Below are 23161 nucleotides of genomic sequence, written 5' to 3'. Positions count from 1 at the left end.
CTGCAGATTTCCTCGTGTTTGCCTTGTATAAAGTATATATACTGTGATAATAAATGAACTTTGTACTTGATGTGGTTTTGCTACAGCTCAGGACTGCTCCTTGTTAGTATACTTGAATCTTATTGTCTCTGCAGGCCCGCATATTTGCCTGCTACACCTGCATGTTTATCTTCTGCGAATGGTGCTCAAGGGCACCCAGGTCTCTTTTCATCTCCCTATTGACCTTCTTGCTGGATTGAATATCTTGAAAGTTCTAGCTGTGATGATGGGAAAATATTAATGTTATGCATCCTTACATGACAAAACTGACTCTTGGAGTTTGTATCTTCCCAGCTCAATGAAAACATCCTGAAGTTCCCACTTCACAGACTGCTGTTTTTAACCTTCAGTAGCATAACTGGCAATCAATAAAGTGATATAAACATCAATTTATTTACAAACTATTGTTGCTGCAAAATATCCTGAAAATGAGAATCGTGTTGCATGAATGTAAGCGAATGTTTCAGTGATGTGAGCTAAAATAATTTTGCATGAATTTCAAAACAACTGTTATCGAAGGAAGAATTTTTGACTTTATTAAAGTGTGTGTTCTAATGCTCATTTATAGCTCTGTAATTTTTAAATTAAATACTGTACATTTTGCTTCCTGCTTTACTGTTGTGTGTTCACATGAATTGTTCCGTGACTCATAATGTCGAGGGTTGCATTGAATTGAGCAGTCAAAGGCATGCCACAGAGATAATATTAATATAATTTCAGACCTTTCTAAACAATTCCTTTTTTTTTGCAGCAACTTGTACACATCCAGATTTCTTAGTTATATTTATAAGATAAAATTAGTCTTGTTCATCACATGTACATTGAAACACACAGTGAAATGCGTCATTTGCATCGTCAACCAACACAGTCCAAGGATGTGTTGAAGGGCAGCCTTCAAGTGTTGAAAATGTCTCCACTCTTAAAAGGACACTGTTAATCTTGCATAGAAATGAAATCATTCTAAGCGAAGTATTGATGTTTTAATATATAAGTGAATATTTGATAACGAAGTGAGAAATTAATGATCTTAGACCTGAGAACAGAACTAGTGCACCCGAAATCAATTAAAATTAGCAATGGAGCACAAATAATTGAGGCACACAGCTATGTGTTTTTAAAAAATACAAGGACTTGCTTTTCCATAGTGCCTATCACAGTGTCTGAAGAATATAGTCACATTTGTAATATATGACATGGCAGCTAATTTTGGTACAGAATTTTGTGGCTGACAGGATACGGTGGATGGGGAGCTCCCAGTACTCAATACCCCACCTGCACAGAACACAGTCAGACATCATCATCATTACATGCTGTGTCTTGAGACGTGGGCTATCATAGTCTTCTGTCTATCATAACCATGATTGTTCTTGGTAAATTTTTCTACAGAAGTGGTTTGCTATTTCCGCCTTCTGGGCAGTATCTTTACAGGATGAGTTGTGCCAGCATTTATCAATACTCTTCCGAGATTATCTGCATGGCATCAATGGTTGCACAACCAGGACTTGTGATATGTACCAGCTGCTCATATAACCTGCTCCACCACCTGCTCCCATGGCTTCACGTGACCCTGACTGTGGGGCTAGACAGGTGCTACACGCCCATGGGTGACCTGCGAGCTAGCAGAGGGAAGGAGCGCCTTACACCTCCTTTGGTAGAGATGTATCTCCATTCCGCCACCCAATACATGTCCTTGCAAAATCCAGCCTCAGAATCTTGTGGTTGACAGGATCTGGTGGATGGGGAGCCGCCTACCTGCACAGAACAGTGTCAGACATGCAGAGTAGATGCCCCTTCAAAATCCCTAACTCCCCAGGGTGGGGTATTTCTCATTGCAGGGTATTTTCATTTCAAACACTGACTCTTTATTCTGGTGGCCAACTTCTCTGAATCGGCAAGACTTAAGTAGATTACCCGTGCATTCACAATTGCAGATGCTCAATATTTTTAGAAGATTTTTAATGCAATGTCAAAAATTTAGAAACCATTAAAAATCAATTCAATAAACAAAATTAAAAAATTTTAAATGATAGAAAATTAAGACAACTTTAAAACAGTTAAATATTTTAACTTTCGTGTTGGCTGATTTGCGCACAAATATCTGGAAAACTTAAATCCAGTCCCTTCTGAAAATAGTTCTCTGACATGTAATTTGCCTGGTGATATATTGTCAATGGTTTTGTAAATTTGCATGCAAGTACAAAATGCTACTGGCATTTAATTGCCTTTTGAATCCAGTTTGTTTACATGGGAGTTAATGATGCAATTTTTAGTACATTATGCAAATAGGAGTTTCTCAGCTTGCAAGCTGTTGGGGACGTTTATACATAGGACATGCCATTATCACATGGTGATTTGCTGAGAAAATAACAATGATGTGGATCTTGCAAGATGTGGCTGTCTTGTTGTTACTGAGCTCTGCTCATGTCACGCATTGAAATGTAATTTGATTTTTTATGTGTTCTGTTCAACTGCCTTGTTTTCCTTGGTAGTCTGCAGTCTTTTATGTTCCTTTGTAAATATTTGAAAGAAATATGAAATAACCAGTGAACACATTGACAAATTTGACTTTGAAAATGGGTAATTATTGGAAAGTTTTACCAGTAGAAGGATGTCAGCTGTGAATTTGGGAATTTATGGGCAGTGCTTACATTTTCACTTTCACACTTAATGATAATTTAAACAAAGTACATGTATGTCTCTATATACAACCCTAAGATTCATGTTCTTACGAGTACAGGCCCCCCCCCCCCCGTTTTTTGAACGTTCGCTTTACGACAGCTCGCTGTTACGAAAGACCTACGTTAGTACCTGTTTTTGCTAACCAAAGAGGATTTTCGCTTTTACGAAAAAAAGATGCCCGCTTTATATGTGTGTTTACCCCGAGAAAGTCTACAATGACCATGAAGCCTTGTGTGGGCAGTTGTTTGCGCATGTGTGTATGTACGTACGCATGTGTGTGCGTGCAGATTTTTTTTTCTCCAAATCGATTTTGGCTCACTGTCTTCCCGAGTTTGATAAGTGAAACTACACTGTACATACAATATTTCTACTTCATATAGGGTGTATATTTATCATATCCTTCCTGCTTTTACTATATGTTGGAGTTATTTTAGGTTTTATGTGATATTTGATAGGTTATTTTTTGGGTCTGGGAACACAAAAATTTTTCCCATATAAAAATAATGGTAATTGCTTCTTCGCTTTACAACATTTGGATTTACAAACGGTTTCCTAGGAACGCTGTACCTTCGGATAGTGGGAGAAGCCTGTATACACAATGACTCCAAGAAACACAATACTATCAATGAAAGACTGCACCCAACTGGACGGATAGACAATCAATGTGCATAAGATGACAAATTGTGTAAATACAAAAGAGAGAAAAATGATAATAAATAAGTAAGCAATAAATATCAAGAACATGAGATGAAGAGCCCTTGAAAGTGAATCTATAGGTTGTGGGAACAGTTCAGTAATGTGGCAAGTGAAGTTAACCCCACTGGTTCAGGAGCCTAATGGTTGAAGGGTAATAATTGTTCCTGGACTTCCTGTACCACGTTTTTGATGGCAGCAGCAAGAAGAGAGCATGACCTAGATGGTGGAGATTCTTGATGATACTTTCCTGTGACAGTGTCCCATGTAGTTGTGCTCAATAGTGGGGAGGGCTTTACCTGTGCTGGACTGGGTTGTATCAACTATCTTTTGTAGGATTTTCCATTCAAGGGCATTGATGTTTCCATACCAGGTTGTGTTGAACCCAGTCAATATACTCTCCACTACATATCTATAGAAGTTTGTCAAAATTTTAGATGTTGAATCTTCACAAACTTCTGAGAAAGTAGAGGCACTGTCGCGTCTTATTCATAATTTTACTTGCATGCTGGGCCTAGGACAATTCCTCCGAAGTAATAACACTGAGAATTTTAAGTTACTGACCCTCTTTGCTTGTGATCCCTTGAAGAGAACTGGCTCATGGACCTCTGGGTTCCTCCTCCTGAAGTCAGTAATCGGCTCCCTGGTCTTGCTGATATTGAGTGAGAGGTTGTTGTGGCACCACCCAGCCAGATTTTCAATCCCCCTCCTTCATGCTGCTTCGTCACCTCCATATAATGTAAGTTCCAACGATTTTCTCCTGCTTCAGACCATCACTACCGAGCAGTCTTCCATAAGTAGATATTGAAAGGTCTTGATAGAGTGGATGTGGAGGGGATTTTCTTGTAGTAGGAGAGTCTTAAGACCACAGGGCACTGCCTCAGATCAGAGATGAGGAGGAATTTCTTCCTATGAAAAGTTAGGTCTGAGAAAGCCTGCTTTGGAGTTGGTCACTTATCCTGAAACCTTAATGTGTAAGTATTTAATTTCTCCCAATGTGTCTGCAACATTGAGATGTTTTGGGCTTTTTTTTTGCTGAAGAGTATGTACTTCGTTAGATCTAAGAATCTGGAGTATTGAGAAGAGGCCCCTTTTTGTTAGTTTTTATATTGATTGCTTTTCCAAATTAGACAGATGATCATTCTCACTTTGCTAGTATCTGTTAAATACCTGTAATCATTCTTTTGTGTACAATCTGAACTGGAAGATGTTATGCAGAAGTATGCTATGCTCTGTAAATGACTCATTTGGCTTCCTTGCTTAAGATTGGAAACTATTAAAATACAAATACTTTATCAGTCACCAAGGAGATACTATATCTTTAAATATTATCTTTCAATCTTGTGTTACCCACATTTATTCTACAATATAAAATCAAAAATTAATTTTATTTTGTGGCCTTGACCAGCAAACAAAAACTGTGCTCTGTTGATATGAAACTTGCTAATGTTTGCCAGCATTATTTTTATTTTGGAATTGGTATTTGATTTTCGGAAAGCTAATGATTCATCGCTGGTGGGATTTTGTGGTAGGAGTAAATGTATTGAGGCATGCAGTCTGTAATTCAGGTACATTAAGAGATTCTACTGCTTAATTGCCAGTCTATATAACCAACAGCTATTAAATAACAGGCCAGGAATTGATGCACAAGTATATGGTTTTCATAAGTTTTTAATTTATTGAGATACAGATCGAAATCATCCCATCCAGCTCTTTGAGCTAAACCATCCAGCAACCCCAGACTTAACCTTCAGCGAATCATGGAGCAATTTACGGTGACCAATTTACCTATCAAAATGATATGTTTTTGGACTGTGGAAGGGAACTAGAGCACTTGGAGGAAACCCACACTGTTAGGGAAAACGTACAAACTCCTCACAGGCAGCATGGCAGGAATTGAACCTGGGGCGCTGATACTGGAAAGCATTGTGATAACCACAACGCTACGTGTCTGAAGTAGATGCAGGTGAGAGAAGAAAAGAAATGTGGAGAAGAGTGGGAGTGAAAAAAAATTAGCACAGAAAAGAAAAAGACGGACTTAAAAATGCAAGAAAGGGATGAGCAATAATTACATGCGTGGAGGGGATCCTTTGCTTTCATTTACTAAAGTACTTGTTATGATGAACAATGTATTTACAAAACTGGTTAATTGTTCAGAAATCAATTGTAGTTCTGCCTCACATTCTTTCATGGGTTCTATATTTGCTCATGTCTAAGTTTTGGAATATAATTCCTGCAAAACCAGGTTGCTTGTTTTCAATTGTGTTTCTGTAAGTGAGAATGAAATTAGCTAAATCACTACAAACTGGATACAGAGTGTTAATTCTTATTTTCATTGTATTGAAAAAATTAATTCTTCCATCAAAATTAATTATGCTGTACTTGTTTTATCTTTTATGATGTTTTTGTTTGGCTTTTTTCATTTAATCATTGACAATTAAGATTAAGTACCTGTGTGTCAGCCACTCCTGGGTTACGAACACCCAGGTTATGGGTATGCCTACACATATAGCAACCTTTGTTCTCATTGTTTCCTTTCTAGTGAAAAAAACTGTTCAATCCATGTCGGATCTTCTTGTGAATGCTGCTTATGATGGCCTGTGCCTGTTGTAAGATTTTCACTACACCTGCGCCTGTGACAATAAACTCCACTTTGGCTTCCATAATATTATTAAAATCAAAAGTCTGATTTGTGTACATAAGAAGAGCAGGATTATTTTCTTCTCTCGCTTCACCCTTAATAATTGTTCTTATCAGTCTTTGTGCTTCTGATGCCATTCATTTCAATACTTTGGAGGTTTGTTTACTATATTGAGTGTTCTTAGCGTATTCTATGGCTTGGTAACACAATCAATGTATTGATGTATGTAAAAACTGAACCCAGTCGTTGCCTGCATATTAATTAGGCAGACCTGATCTTGAATTTTGTTTGCATTCACTTTTGGAAAATGGGTGTCTCCGGAAAGGTCAATATTTATTGTTCTTGAGAAGGTGGTGGTAAACAGGTGTCTTGTTGCTTTTCCTGAATAAGTGTGCTCTCTAGTTGCTGTTGGTTGGGGAGTATGAGGATTCAGACACATCGAGAGTAAAGAACTGACTATTTCAAACCCTGAATGGTGTGTAACTTGGAGGAGAATCTGCAGGTGCTGGCATTCCCTTGCAGCTGCTATTCTTGATGATGAATGACATGGGCTTGGAAAGTGCTTTCAAGCAGCTGGTTGAGCAGCTGCAGTACGTTTTGTAGACCCAGCCATTATATGTAATGAGTAGCCGAGAAAATGGAATATGTTAGGGGGCTGGTGAGGTTCTAGTCAAGTGGACTGCTTGTCTGAGATGTTGCCCGGCTTCTTGAGAGTTGTTGGGGTTGCCCTCATCCAAGCGATTGAATGTATTCCATTGTGTTCCTAACTTGTACCCTGCACCTCAGAATGATCTTGGGGCATCTGGAGGTGAATGACTTCCGTAGGAGTCTGTGAAGATATGCCATGACATCCAAAACTTTGACAAACTTCTATATAAATGTGTAGTGGAGAATGTATTGACTGGCTGCACCATAGCTTGGTGTGGAAACACCAATGACTTTGAACAGAAAATCCTACAAAAGGTAGTGGATTTGGCCCAGTACCTGTGTGAAATGCTGTCATCGGAAAGCAGCCTCCATCATCAGAGATTCTCACTGCACAAGCCATGCTCTTTTTCTCGCTGTTCCATCAGATAGATGGTACAAGAGTTTCATCTCTCATACCACTCAGTTCAAGAGCAATTACTACCCCTCAAACATCAGGCTCCTGAACAAAAGGGGTTATCTATGCTCATTTGCTCATCAATTATCTCACTTTTAGGACTCTTTATCTTGTTATTTCATGGTTTCTTTATTTTTTTGCTATTTATTTATATTTGCATTTACACAATTTGTTGTCTTCTACACTCCTGTTGATCTTTCATTGATCCTGTTATAGCTGCTATTCTATAGATTCACTGAGTATGCCCACAGGAAAATGAATCTCGGGGTTGTATGTGGTGACGTATGTGTACTCTTGAGAATAAAATTTACTTTGACTTGCACGCAATACTAGCCCCTAAATTGTCCAAGTCTTTATGTTCTTGGCCATTTATCAGCTCATAATTGAATGATTTTTCCAGGTCTTAATTTCAGTGGATGATTCTTGATAATTGCAATTCATTTTGTCTGTCTTCAGGAAAACATATTTTGAATTGCACTGGGGGGAATAAAATGCACAAACGTTTTTGTTAATTATCAGGAACTAACCAAAATGGACAAGAAAATTAACATCTATCTGCAGCCTTTGCATAAATTGTGGACAGTAAAACTTTGCTGTCAGCTGAGTTTTTAGAAGTTTATGAAGAGGAGGTAGAATATCTTTTGCTCTGTATAAAAGACTAGAATTCCTGTTTGATTAAACCACAATTGGGGATCAGGTCTGATTTCTTTTCTTTCAGAAGAGGAAAACTAAATAAGATACTATTTCATGATTGCAGACACCTGAAGGGAATGTGCTTCTACAATTTTTCCTCAATTGTATCATTTGGAGAATTTTTGTCTTAACCCTGAGTTTTGTAAATCTGTGTCAAAACAAAGTTAATTTGAGCTATCCTTATTTCTACCTAAAAAGTAAACATTTCCATCTTTGGAAACTGTAGCTTAAATATGTAACCACTGTCGGAATGATTAGTTTTCCAAATCCAAGTTCACTTATTTTAGTGAACTTGTGGTTTATCATACCACTGCTGTTTGACCGAGATAATTCTTGTATTGATTAGTTCAGTGTGCTGCTGGCAGAAGATGAACTAGATTGTTGCATTTTTGCCTTTCAGTGATGCACCATGCCTATAGTAGACAAATTGAAAGAAGCACTGAAGCCCGGACGAAAAGATTCTGCTGACGAAGGTGACCTCAACAAACTGCTGGCAGCTTCAGCTAAGAAGGTTCTTCTTCAGAAAATTGAATTTGAGCCTGCCAGCAAGAGCTTTTCCTACCAGCTAGACTCACTGAAGAGCAAATATGTCATTTTGAACCCAAAACCTGAAGGGGCTACTGGTGAGCAAAATGCTTGTTCTGCCCCAACAAAGAAACAGGGTAAGCCACTCTGAACAGCATTTATTATTGATTGCATTCCAAAGTTCAATGAATATAGTGATTAGCTGCATTTTGGGAACACTTGATATTTATGGTAACCTGACTTTTTGCAAACCTCAGTTAAAATATCTAAATGCCAGAACTGCCTGCAGCAAAATGAATCTCAGGATTGTACATGATGACATATATGTACTTTGATAATAAAATTGCTTTGAATTTCGCCTGCAAAGCAGACTCTGAAAATATATCTGAGTCAGCATGGAGGTGAGTGAGAGATGATATGTTAGGTGAAGAAAAGTGGTGGGCTTGAGGCTTGGATTTGCTGGTGTGAACAGCTGATTTCAGTGCCTTAGCTCCCATGTACTTTATGTATTTTCTGAGTGGGCCATGAAAAACCAACATTGTGGCTAAATCCTGCAGTAAAGGCCAGATTTGTTGTGAATGGATAAGCATTATTTCTGGAATTGTGATCTCAGATGTTCTGACATAAAAAAATGCTGTAACAGTGAAACAAACCTTTGCGGTAGTTTTTGTTCAGGAGCATTTAAATTTCCTGCCATAAGTAGCTGCTGCCAAAGACTTGTGTTTTATGAGCCAGTGAAAGTTAATTTCACATATTTTCAGTCCTGTGAATAAGAGATCAGATGTTAATTCATGTGATCACTGTGCATGTACTTTTCCTCGTAACATTTACTTGAAATTTTAAAGCTATCTGGCAATGTTGATTTCTATGGACCTGTTTAGAAACTGGATTTTAGTTTCAAATTTTGAACATAATGTTAAAGGAGGGAAAGTAACCTGATTTGGATACTTTAGTAACACACAATTTAGTACTTTTCAAGAAGTGTTTTAAGTTTGGATATGTATTAAAACAAAAATGTCACTTCAATGTTTAGAATAATTGCCACAGCTCCGAATTGGTTCAAGCACAACTTTTATGTCAGCTCAGGTGCCTGTAAATGTAAACCTGAAGTAGTGGAACTGTAATGCATTTTATTAATGGTTAAATTTTTATCCTAGCTAGGACCCAAAAATCCTGTTTTGTTTTTATATTCAGTTTATGAAACAAGCAGCATTCCAAATGACGGCATCCCAGCACCTCAGAAAATTTTATTTCCTATGGAAAAGCTGTCCATGAAATGGGTGCGTGTGTACAGAGTTGGAGCTGGATTGCACAACCTTGGGAATACCTGCTTCTTGAACTCCACTATACAATGCTTGACGTATACACCACCGTTGGCCAATTACCTCCTCTCGAAAGAGCACAGTAAGACATGTAAGTTGCTGCATTTAAGGTTTTTTGAAATTATTATGCATTTCTGGTAGTCACATTAGACCATAAGACAGAAGAGTAGAATTAAGTCTGCTCTGCCATTCCATTATGGCTGATTTATTATCCGTCTCAACCCCATTTTCCTTCCTTCTTCCCGTAGTCTTTGATGCCCCGACTAACCACGAACCTGACCTCTCTGCAGCGTCCTGGGGGGAAAAAATCAAGGACAGAGTTTAAATCAATTTTGTTTTCAGCAATCGAAATGCTTCTTTCTGAAATCTATTATGAAAGACACTGACATGTCACCGTGTAGTGGACAAAGGTTGAAAGATTACTCGAGGTTTATTACAGAGGTGTCAGCCCCAGAATATGGGCTGTGTTCCCAGTGTTGGAGTTAACAGATGCACCATGGGAGGAGCAGTGAGGAGGGAATGCCGCACAATGGGAGAGAACTTTTCACATCTTCACATCCAGAAATATTTTCAGTATTGATGTTCCAGTTTTTACATTAAGGATCACTGTGTTTGGATTGTGGGGTCTTTAAAATATACTGAGTTATATTCCTTGGTGAGTCATGAAAGGTTTAATTTTATTGCCACTTAACCAGCTCAGGAAGCTTTTGGAGCACTCCGGTGCAGTCAGCTGCAGGCTATGTGCTGACCTTACTAGACCTGAATGCGATGAAAATAACACCTGCAAATCAATTATTAAAGTAAGCTACTGCCTACTGCTGATAAAGAAAAAAATGCATTTATATAATGTCCTTCACCCCATCAAAACATGAAAATATTTAATTTTCAATTGCATTCTTTAGAACTACTATCACTACTGTAATCCAGGAAACAGCTTGTACACAGTACTCTTCGATAAGACGGCATTGTGATAATCAGTTAACCATATTTATCTTTAACTATAATCCCATAATTTGTGCAAGATTTTAAATTATTAGTGACCCTGCTAATGAACTGCTTTTCACAAAATAATCATCTTCGTGCAGATGCTATTGCAGATTATTTAAAAACATTGTTGTCATATTCAGATGTTTTCTCTTGATGCGATTAAATCACATATTGCCTTAATCCTGGTTTGGTGCCCTCTTTTAGTTTGATCTAATTTTGATGGGCGCAAAATTGCCGTAGAGTACAGTTTTTGAAATGTAAATTGATGCCTGCGAGATTCCCCAGACAAATTCATTTGTTTTCAGTTGGACACTTTGGTCCCTGTGGCATTGGGCGGCACAGTAGCACAGTTGCTTTACAGCGCCAGCAATCATCATTTGGGGTTCAATTCCCACTGCTGCGTGTAAGGAGATTGTACATTCTTCCCGTGACTATGTGGATTTCTTCCCGGAGCTCCAGTTTTCCTCCCACATTCCAAAGACGTACATATGGTTTGGGTTAGAGAGTTATGGGCATGTCATATTGGTGCCAGAAATGTGGCGACACTTATTGAGCACAATCCTCATTGATTCAATTTGACACAAAAAATGCATTTCACTGTGTGTTTTGATGTGCATGTAACAAATGAAGCTAAACTCTTTAAATTGTGGTGAAGCGAAGGTATATTGCTCAGACCATTCACGTGAAAGCTGTGCACAAAATGTCAGATGCACATTGCAGTATCAGATCAATAGAGCGCAAATATTTTTTGTGCTAGATAATACACAACCAATATTTTTTTCATCTGTCTTGCTCTGTTATTTCCTGTGCTGCCTATTAAAACTAAGCTATTTCATAGATGTTCAAAGCTGTTTCAGATTTCTGACCTAGAAAGCAGAAGAAAATTGTCAGCCTTCCTGCAGCTGTTATTTTTTTGTGTGAATATGAATTTTGTTTAACCTTGCTCACCATAATGAGCAGGCTATAAATCACCGCACATTTTGCTGTGCTCATCATCAGAAGCTAGTGCACTTCTATTACTCTGAGATGTGTTGCAGAAGAATCTGCACCATATCTGTCTTTGGAACAAAACTTGTCATTATTTACTTTGCCATGGTCATAGTCAAATTTGATGAGGAATCACAGTATTGAAATGGAACTGGGCTCATAAGATAAGGGATGCATTTAAAATGAAATTCATAGAGTGGTTGTATAGGAGGTGCTGCATTCAGCACAAATTCCAAGTATTTAAATAGATATTTGAAAGGAATCTTAGCATATATACATATGCATGTATTATTGATCTGGAGTCAAAATTTCAACTCCTGCAGCAGCTGAAGGATTTAAATTTAAACAATTAAATATACGCTTATTTAAAAGCTTGCTTAAGTGCTGCTTAAACGTAATTACAGTATTTGCCTCCACCACATCTGGCTCAGTGGCCTATTTATTAATTGCCTCTGTACCTAATAAAGAGGCTACTTGTGTGTATCCTCATGGCCTTCTTGTGCTGTAGCCCATCCACTTCAAGGTTCGATGTGTTGTGTGTTCAGAGCTGCTCTTCTACACACCACTGTTATAACGCTGGTTAGTTGAACTACTGTCTCCTCCCTGTCAGATTGAGTCTGTCAGGCCACCCTCCTGACCATTCTCATTAACAAGAACTACCGTTCACTGGAGTTTTTTTTTGTTTATCACACAATTCACTCTAAACTCCTGAGACTGTTGTGTGTGAAAATCCTAGGGATCAGCAGTCTCTGAGATACTCAAAACCACCCCGACTGGAACCAAGAATTATTCCACTGTCATTGTAACTTAGATCACACTTCCTTCCCAGTCTTATATTTGGCCTGAGAAACAGCTGAACCTCTTGACCATGTCTCCATGCTTTTATGTATTGAATTGCTGCTCCATGGTTGGTTGATTAGCTGTTTGCATTAACAAGCAGGTGTACAGGAGTACCTAATAAAAAGGCCACTGAGTGTATGCATGTGCTTATATTATAGATCCAGAGGCAAAACTTCAAATCCTGCTGCATCAGCAGGAAATTTAAATTCAAGCAATTAAATATACACCATTCAAAACCTTGCTGAAATTCCTCATAAATGTAAAGACTGCATTTACCTCCACCAGCTCTGTCAGTGATTACATAATCTATCTTCATTTAATTTTTCAATCTTTTTTGTTGATTTTCAAATAAAGAATATGCAACATAATCTAGTATACTACTTTCAGATCACCCCTCAGCCTCCTTCACGCCAGGTAAAACAACCCAGCATATCCAATCTCTTCCCCCATAACTAAAGTCCCCAATTCACAAAACGTTCTGGTAATTCTCTTCTGCACATCTTAGAACAGCGCAGCGTAGACCAGGCCCTTCAGCTGATGATAGTGTGCTGACCATTCCACCTACTCATAGATTAATCTAACCTTCCCTCCTACATAGCCCTCCATTTTCTTTCTTCCATGTATCTGTCGTAGGGTTTCTTAAATACCCCTAACGTAGTTGCCTCTACCAGCACCCCTGGTTCCCTGCACTTGCCACTCTGTGTAGATTAAAAACCTACCTCTGATGTTCTCCCTATACATCCTCCAATCACCTTAAAATGATACCCCCTCATGTTGGCCATTGCCACCCTGGGGAATTAGCTTTGGCTGTCCATTCAATCTGTGCCTTTTGTCATCTTATACCCCTCTATCGTCATCTCTCTCTCACACTCCAAAGTGAAAAGTCCTAACTTGCTCAGGTTTTCCTCATAAGGTGTGCTCTCTAATCCAGGCAACATAGTGTTATAATTAGACCAGGCTATATGGGTGACATCAGGAAGCACCTCATTAACTGAAGGTTGCTCGAGATTGAGAACAGAATTGCCAAAGGTCACCTGGTTCAATTGAAATCTTCCTTCATGAAGAAAAGTATTTAAGTATTTAATAATTTGAATTATAGTTATAGAAATGGACTTAATCCTAGACCAGTAATCTTTTAATATCCCCTTTGTTTCATCTACATCCAACGTGACATTAAATGCTGAAACAGTGCAGGGCAACAGTTATCAAAATCTCTTAAGTAGAGCACAAGGGAGGTGGTTCTCCAGACATACTGGGAATACTGTGTCCTGTTTTGGCTGCCAATGGGCAAGTGCAACATTGTAGAGAAACATGCCCTGTTTTCTTGTTTGGAATCTTAACTTAAAAGTAGTTGGAAAAAGCTAATATGGAAAGAAAGCACCTGGGAGACAACCTTGTTTTGAGGCATTTGAGCATTAAAGGCATTAACATCAAGCAATAAATACCTGAAACTAGCAAATTTCCAAGTCTGAGGCATTTGTATCATGTCATTGAGGTATTTGAATTATAAATGGAGAGTGGAGGTACAAGTTGGTACAAGTTGGAACAAGTGTTATTTTAGAAATGATTTCATATACAGCTTTCAAGTCAAATTAACAGAAGTGATAACCTAGAAATGTTTAGGTTACTAATGCTGTACTTGGTGGATTTTAGGATTGTTATGGGAAGATGACGTACAATGGAATGAATGGTTATACTTATTCACGTATACATTCTGCTACTGATGAGGCTATAATAAACTGACTTAGAACTGAATAACATTCAAGACCACTGCCGTGTGTTTGGGGTCATGTATAGGCCAGACTGGCCAAGGAATTAAATTCCTTTCTTGAAAAACATTGGTGAACTTGCTGGTATATTGTAGCAATTGCATTACTGTTTTTTTTTCCCTCTGAGTTTTTTTTTAATTGCCTCACCATAAACTTCCCAACTCCTGAGGTTGGATATCATCTTCAGATCAAATAGTACAGTCCTCTGCTAACCTAACTCTATCCTGCAGTATCTCGTAATATTCCTAAAATATCTGAGAGGAATGAAGAAAATTACTTGACTCTTTTTAATGGCACCCATGCATATAGAAGATAAAATTGCAATTATATTATAGTTTCTGTCACCATATAGCTATTTCTGAACCTGGAATATATAACAAAACACTTGGGGAGGATACAGTTAAAACTATTAACTCTTCCTAATCCATCTACACGTTTCATTAGTTCTCTGGAGGACAGCTTTTGTCTTAAACTTAATCATGTTTGGTTAAATCCATTGTAATTTGGGTGGGAAACCATTTGAATTCCTCAAAAAAAAAACTGAAAAGCAAATAAGTTTGATATTTAGTTAATTTAGTTTTGAAGAATTAATATTAATAATGAGTTGCTTTAGATCTGCATGAAAAAGCGATTCCTTTTATTTCAGAAAGAGATGATCTCATGAGTGACGTTAGGCTGCTTTACAGGGGTCGATTTTGAAATGTTTCTGTATCAGCAGGTTTTACTTGAGTACAAAATTCCATACATGTTGATAAGTCATTGGAAAAATATTCTGCTCTCTTGGACTCGACAACTGTTCTTACTGTGTGTTCGCCGTATGAATCATCTCATTGAAAATGTACTTACAGGGCTTGGTGGCAGAAAAAAAACTGGGGAACATTGTAGGGTTTTGCATTTTGTTGTTTGTGATAATGAAATTGAGTATTGCTTGAATGCTGTGAAATTCCAGCACCATATGGCTGTTTTTATTTTGGGTTTTGTGCTGCACTAATGATACTTGCTCTTGGTTTTGCAGAAGCAGGAGTTGTTGCCACACAGTAAACTTGATAGATCCTTGTACTCGGCAGCAGGAAAGGGCACATGTATCCTGCCAAGCTCCTCTCCACCTATCTCACCACCTCACTTTGAATGTGACAGATCATTGTTATTTCTAAATTGGATTGAGCTACTGTAATTCAAGATTTATTACCCTAGCTTAAAGGAGAACCAAATAATTATTTCTCTGCTTCCAGGTCTGATGCAGCATCAGAAATGCAATTGTATAAAGAACACAATTTTAAAAAAGCACACAATAAACATAAGATAGATTGTATGTATATAAGGTGACGCTAGGTGCAGGAGTGTCTGAATGTAAGATGACTTTTTATGTTGAAAAGTCATGGCAAGCTAGTTCTCTTGACATTGCTTCCGGTCTGAGCGATGAAAACTCTGCAGTGCTGTTACTGTGTTTATCCTGACCTGAGTGTCACTTCTTGCATATTCACGGTGACCAGATTGCTTACTTTTATCACTGCAGCTGTTTATCCTTTGCTTCTCTCTCAGCATTTTTTGCAGCAGAAACCTCAGCCCTCTTTCTACTGCTGTTTGATTAATTACTGCATCTTTTCTTTTTGCTTGTTTGTGGGGTGCCATGGTAGGATAATGGTTGGCAAAATCACTTTACAGTGCCAGCTGTATTACTGGTTTTGATTCCAGCATAATCCTCATTAATTTGATTCGACACAAGCGACTCATTTCACTGTATGTTTCAATGTACATGTGACAAATGAAGTGAATCTTATCTGTCTGCCATTTTGTCTGTCTTAAATTTAGCTGATAGTAACAAAAAGACACAAACTGAAACAGACCAAGGATTTTTTTTTCTTTTACTCTGTATTTGTATAATAGCAAATGGTTTAGAGAGCAACCAAGAATTTAACCAGTGGATTCTGGTTAAATGGGACTCATTAGCCCCAATTAGCCAAAGATTTGTGGAACTTGTTAAAAACATATCAGAAAGATAAACTACCATTCAACTAATTAACAAATAATCTATTTAAATGAAATACAGAACAAATTAGGACACTACCAATATTACTGCAGTACTATAAAACTGTATTAGTTCCTTGTCTAACGGCAAGGGGGCTGGTGTATGGGGTTGAGTGGGATCTGGGCTGAATGAGCTAATTCTGCTCCTATATCTTATGGTCTAATAGTTATTGACGCAGGAATTCTTCCCGTGTACACTGCCATGTTCTTTTGACTGAAAATGAACAAAATCAGTGATAATTGACTGCCTCGTTGCCTTCCTGCATTGAAGTAGTATGGTGATATCCCAAAGTCAAAATAAAAAACAAAAATTATCAAAAATCACTGCTTTTTGAATTGGCATCTGTGATTCCAAATTGATAACATAACACAAGCACATGCATCGGATGCTGTTTAAAAATTGTTTGCTGTAAGCACGGTATAGTAGTCTAATGGCCACACAGAGCACAGGACTGGTGTTAGTTAGGAACTGTTCGGCACCAGTTTCCTGTCCCAATTAAACTGCATGGTGTCTCATATAAACAAAAGGATCCCTTTTTCGATTAGTGTTGTTCCAAATAAGCAGCTGCCACGATTAACCGATGGGCCAATTAACTGGAATCCTCTGTACTTGCAAATTGCATCTATTGTGCATGGACTGATCAGTCATATTTTGAATTTTAGATGCGCTAATTTGTGATGTGAATAAAGGCCAACATTGTTAAAAACTCGGGTAGCAAAGGGGCAGGTTATAATGTGTATCATGATCAATTTAGTCGGAACTGGAAGAGATGCATTTGATTCTTTGATGACCAATGATTTTCACCAATGGTATAAAAAAAAATCACTGAACCAAGTATAAAACCCAAATAATGTGTGCGTTGCATCCTTCAACAGCTTGCATCCTATTTTCAAAGACCAGCTATTTTATTGTATCTTGTGACTTGGCATAGGGATGGATATAATGCAAGGGGGAGAAAAGAAAACTGCCATTGGCTTTCCTATTTCCAAAGATGTTCTAGTTTAAACATTTATCATCTTGCTTGAACTTGCTCCTTAATGTCCCTGCCTCCCACTACTTCTGTTTTAAAAAGAAACATTGATGGGCGACACAGTGATGCAGTGATAATCTAACTACTACTCAGTTCCAGCAACCTGGGTTTGATTCTGACTTTTAGTGTTGCTTTTGTGAAGTTGTCACTTTCTCACTGTGAACACTGTTTCTCCCATATTTCACAGAAGTGCAGGTTGGGAGGATAATTAGCTACTGTAAATTGCACCTAGCTTATAGCAAGTGGTAAAAAACTGGTGAAGTTGATGAGATGGTGTGCAATGAAGAAATAGAACTAATGTAGGAATTGTGCACTTAATGGTCCATGGACATATTGGGTCAAAAGGTCTGCTTGCATGCTTTGATCCAATAAAATAGGGTTTTCAACCTGGGATCCACGACCCTGGCTTAATGGTATTGGACAATGGCATAAACAAAAGTTCGGGAAACCCTGCTGTAAAAGAAGATTTAGAATGATTTATCACATGTACATTGATCTACTTTTTTAACTTCATTTCTAAATCTTATTTGCTTTTATTGTTTACATGATTTTTTTTTCCTGTACATTGGGTACTGGCAATCTTTTTTTAAATGGGTTTGATTGGGTTTTTTATTTTGTGTTGCCAGTAAAGAGATGAGTCTCAATTTTGTAGATGGTAAACATACATTGATAGTAAATGTACTTAGAATTTTGAAACAAATGCCTTGTTTGCATCAACAACTAGCATAGTCCAAGATGTGCTGGGGACAGCCCACATTTATGTAAGCTTTATGCCTTGAACCTCTTCCCTCCTTGCCTTCCAGGACTCGAGCAGTCTTTCAAAGCACTTAGTCCAGTTTAGTGTCTTGCATTTATTTCGTGCACTTGACATGGTATCTTCGACATGCATAAACATTTGCGGATCACCTGCCTTCCATCATCAAGGACCCCCACCATCCAGGCCAAGTTCTCTTCCCACTGCTGCCATCAAGCTCTTGAACCAGCATGGATAACTTTACTCACTTCAATGCTGAACTGATTCCACAACCTATGGACTCTCTTCCAAGGACTCTACAACTGTGTTCTCAGTATTATTTATTTGTTTTTTTGTGTGTTTACACATTTTGTTATCTTTTGGACATTGGTTGCTTGTCAGTCTTTGTGTGTAGTCTTTTAATTTTTTCTATTGTACTTCTCTGCTTTAATGTGAATACCTGCAAGAAAATGAATTTCAGGGTGGTATATGGTGACATAGACTTACTCTGATAATACATTTACTTTGAACTTTAGTTAGCAAACCTGACAGCTTCCATAGCCTGTTAATTTAATTCTGTGTCCCACTCACACTTTTGCCTCTTTGGTGTTCTACACCATTCCAACACTGACAATGTAAGCTTGAAGAATGGCACCTTGTTTTCCATCTGAACACTTTAAACTCAATACTAATTTCAAGAGCAGCAATACTATCAGTAAACTAGGTTTTTCCATCATGCAGAATCAGAATCAAGTTTATTATCACCAGCCTGTGTCGTGAAACTTGTTAACTTGGTAGCAGCGGTTCAATGTAACACATGATAATATAGTAAGGGAAAAATAAATAAATTACAGTAAGTATATACATGTATATTGAATAGATTTAAAATGGTGCAAGCATAGAAATTATGGTTTTTTTAAAGTGAGTTAGTATTCATGAGTTCAATGTCCATTTAGGAATCGAATGGCAGAGGCTGTTCCTGAATCACTGAATGTGTGCCTTCAGGCTTCTGTACCTCCTTCCTGATGGTAACAATGAGAAGAGGGCATGACCTGGGTGATGAGGGTCCTTAATAATGGACATCACCTTCCTGAGGCACCACTCCTTTAAGAAGTCTTGGGTACTGCAGAGGCTCATACCCAAGATGGAGCTGACTAATTTTGACTTTCTACAGCTTCTTTTGCTCCTGTGCAGCAGTACCCCCTCCCCATCCCCCCCCCCCCGGCCAAGACAATGATGCAGCCTATCAGAATGCTCTCCATGGTACATCTCTAGAAGTTTGAGTGTTTTAGTTGATAAACCAAATGTCTTCAAAATCGTAATGAAACATAGCCACTGTCTTGCCTTTATAGCTGCATCAATATGTTGGGACCAGGTTAGATCCTCAGAGATCTTGACACCCAGGAACTTGAAATTGCTCACTCTCTCCAATTCTGATCCCTCTAAGAGGATTGGTTCATGTTCCCTTGTCTTATCTTTCCTGAAGTTCACAATCAGCTCTTTCATTTTAGTGACATTAAATAAAGGTTGCTGCAACACCACTCCACTAGCTGGTATATCTTGCTCCTGTATGCCCTAACATCTTCATCTGAGATTCTACCAATAATGGCTGTATCATCAGCAGATCTATAAATGGTATTTGAACTATGCCCATCTACTCAGTCATAGGTATATAGAGAGTAGAGCAGTGGGCTAAGCACACACCCCTGACGTATGCCTGTATTGATTGTCAGTAAGGAGGAGATACTGTCATCGATCCGCACAGATTGTGATCTTCCAGATCCAATTGCAGAGGAAAGTACAGAGACCCAGCTTCTGTAACTTACCAATCAGACTTGTGGGAGTGATGGTATTAAGCACTGAGCTGTAGTCAACGAACAGCATCCTGACATCAGTGTTTGTATTGTCTAAAGCTGTGTGAAGAGCCATTAAGATTGCATCTGCCATTGACCAATTGTGGCAATAGGCGAATTGCAGTGGGTCCAGTTCCTTGCTGAGGCAGGAGCACAGTCTAGTCATGACCAACCTCTCAAAGCATTTTATCACTGTAGATGTGATTGCTACTGGGCGATAGTGATTAAGGCAGCTCACAGTACTCTTCTTGGGCACTGGTATAATTGTTGCCTTCTTGAAGCAGGTGGGAACTTCCGACCATAGCAGTGGGATGTTGAAAAATGTCCATGAACATCCCTGCCAATTGTTTGGCACAAGTTTTCAGAGCCTTACCAGGTACTCAACCAGGGCCTGCGGCCTTGCGAAGGTTCACCCTCCTTAAAGACAGCCTAACATTGGCCTCTGAGACAGAGATCACAGGGTCATCAGGTGCAACAGGGATCTGCACAGCTGCAGTTATGTTCTCCCTTTCAAAGTGTGCATAGAAGTCATTGAGCTCATCTGCTAGTGAAGCATCACTGCCATTCACGCTATTGGATTTCACTTTGTAGGAAGTAATGTCTTGCAGTCCCTGCCAGAGTTGTTGTGCATCCAATGTCGCCTACAACCTTGCTTGGAATTGTCTTATTGTCCTTGAAATAGCCCTCTGCAAGTTATACCTGGTCTTCCTGTACAGACCTGTTGTCAGACTTAAATGCCACAGATCTCGCTCTCAGCAGATGGCATACATCCTGATCAATCCAGTACAATAAGTTATCGTTGGCACACACTCATCCACACATTTGTTTATTTATTTCTCTTTATTTAAAACAAAGGGATATGCTGTCTTTGGAGAGGGTCCAGAAGAAGTTCACTGGAATAATCACAGGAATGAAAAGGTTAACATATGAGAAGGGTTTCTAGCTCCAGGCCTGTACTCATTGGAGTTTAAAAGAATGAGGGGGAATCTCTTTATTGAAAGGCCTGGATTGTGTGGGTGTGGAGAGAATGTTTCCTACAGTGTGGGAATTTAGAACCCAAGGGCACGGCCTCAGAATGGAACAGAAAAAGAGTAATTTCTTTCACCCAAGGTAGTGTATCTATGGAATCCTTTACCACAGACAGCTGTGGAAGCCAAGTCATTGGGTATATTTAACGTGGAGGTTGATAGGTTCCTTGTTTAGTCAGGGTATCAAAGGTTACTTGGCAGGAGAATGGGGTTGAGAGAGATAACAAATCAGCCATGGTAGAATGATGAGGCAGACTCGATGGGCCGAATGGCTTAATTCTGCTCCTGCGCGTTATGGCCTGTGGTTTAATTGCTAGTATTTAAAGTAATACTATCTTGACAACTTTGACCTGCATCTATCTCATACTTCTGTTTTCTTTCCCTTTCCCCTCTCTGCAGCTTAAAACAAGTTTGTTTTCTTGCCCTTCCACTTGTGATGAAGGTCATCGAATTAAAATGTTAACTATTGCTCTATTCCTGGATGCTGCCTTATTTGCTGAGTTCTTCCACTGTGTTCTCTTTTCATTCCCAATTCCCCGCTTGTGGAAAGCCTCTTGGATGTATTTCATGCAAGATGCTGTTTGTTGGAACATATTCAATCCAGTTGTTGGGTTTCTTTTTATTAGTTTATTTCTAACCAAGTATTAACCTTTATGAACTTAGCTGTTTTATTTAACTGTGATATTTATCAATGAAACAACTAACAGTGGGATTTTTGAACTTGCATTTCATGTGTAAATGATCTGTGTGTTGTTTTTTGACAGGTACTCAGGCTGGGTTTTGTATGATCTGCATCATGCAGAACCATCTGATACAGGCCTTTGCCAATAGTGGAAATGCTATCAAGCCGTTGTCATTCATTCGTGAATTAAAAAGTAAGCTGTAGTTTTTCTCTGGAAGTTGGTATGTTAAGTGTTTCAACATTTTTTTTTATTGAGGACCTTATTAAAATTCCATTCATTCCAATCTGTTACAACATGTACTTTCAGTTTCTTAACTAAATATCTTGCTGTACTTTGATTTATAATGTTTTATTATGGTATTAATTTGCTGTTTAGGAACTAATGACAACATTTTTGACTTGAGAACCAGGAGTAGGCCACTTAGCCTTTCAATCCTGTTCTGATATTCAATTAAATAATGCAGGTCAACACACACACTTGGATGTTGCTCGGATTTCCAGCATCTGCAGATTTTCTCTTGTTTGTGAGATCGTGCATGTCTGTGCATTAACTCCACCTATCAGCCTTGGTTCTATAATAATTCATACTTATTCCTTGGAGAAATAAATTTCTTTGTTTTCAATTGACCAAATCTCAATGACTTTTGAGGGAAACTTTGTAAAGTAGTGAAATTACTGGATTAATGTGCTGCTACAATTTTATTTGTATTCTTCCTGCTAAACTGCAAGACTCAAATTATGAAATTAATTCCTCCTAACTTACAGTATTTTTTAAGTTTCATTAAAATGCAAAGTAACTGTATGAAACATTGGTTCAGTCAAATCCCAACACCACTCATCCCCCACCACCCACAGTTGTAGCTAATTGTTTGAGGCATCCTTTCCAGAATGTATTTGGAAGATTTTTCCAAAGGTCATTTTCTTCAGACCATGTTATTATGAGAATAATAGGAATGTGACCAAAGTAGACAAAGCTAACCTATAGCAATACCTGTGGGCTGCCCCCATCCTTGGATGTGCTAATTTTGAACACAAGCAAAACATTTCATTGTATGTTTCGATTATACATGTGATAAATCTTGAATCAGAAAGTAGAAGTGCCCGTCACATTTTATGGTTGTTGTGATTGAAAAAATTCATTGGAACGACACTGAAGTTAGTGAATCTAGAAGTCTTTATTCAGCACAAGTAGTAGTCATCATGCTTGACACACACTTGAAAGAAGAATCCCACCTGACCCAATAGAAACATAGAAAACCTACAGCACAATCCAGGTCCTTCGGCCCACAAAGCTGTGCCGAACATGTCCTTAGCTTAGAAATCACCTTAGAATATTACATGACATTTATAGTTACAGTCAATCTACATTGTTTTCTTTGAATTACATATAATTTTCAAATATCTCCCATCTTCGTACCAATACTCCTAGCTGCTATGCAGATTGTCCAGGACACACAAAGCTGCTATGCAGGTTCACTCTGTGTTAAGAAGGCATACGGTGCATTGGCCTTCATCAACTGTGGGAATGA

General features: G+C 38.4%; 1 protein-coding gene across 4 annotated transcripts in view; it reads left to right on the top strand.

Annotated features, from left to right (window-relative positions):
• The window catches only part of usp36 (ubiquitin specific peptidase 36), a 96065-nt gene that overhangs the window by 22981 nt on the left and 49923 nt on the right, over positions 1 to 23161 (top strand). For all 4 annotated transcript variants that reach the window (XM_059948434.1, XM_059948432.1, XM_059948431.1 and 1 more), the window contains 3 exons: positions 8248 to 8509; positions 9567 to 9785; positions 21715 to 21825. In XM_059948434.1, coding sequence (XP_059804417.1) covers positions 8257 to 8509; positions 9567 to 9785; positions 21715 to 21825 — 583 coding nt within the window. In that variant the 5' untranslated portion in view covers positions 8248 to 8256. The remainder of the gene's footprint in view (positions 1 to 8247; positions 8510 to 9566; positions 9786 to 21714; positions 21826 to 23161) is intronic.

This window comes from Hypanus sabinus, chromosome 23 (genome assembly GCF_030144855.1).
Source record: "Hypanus sabinus isolate sHypSab1 chromosome 23, sHypSab1.hap1, whole genome shotgun sequence".
Taxonomy (NCBI): Eukaryota; Metazoa; Chordata; class Chondrichthyes; order Myliobatiformes; family Dasyatidae; genus Hypanus; species Hypanus sabinus.
Note: the sequence above shows the minus strand (reverse complement) of the source record. Positions and strands in the feature narration are given on the sequence as shown.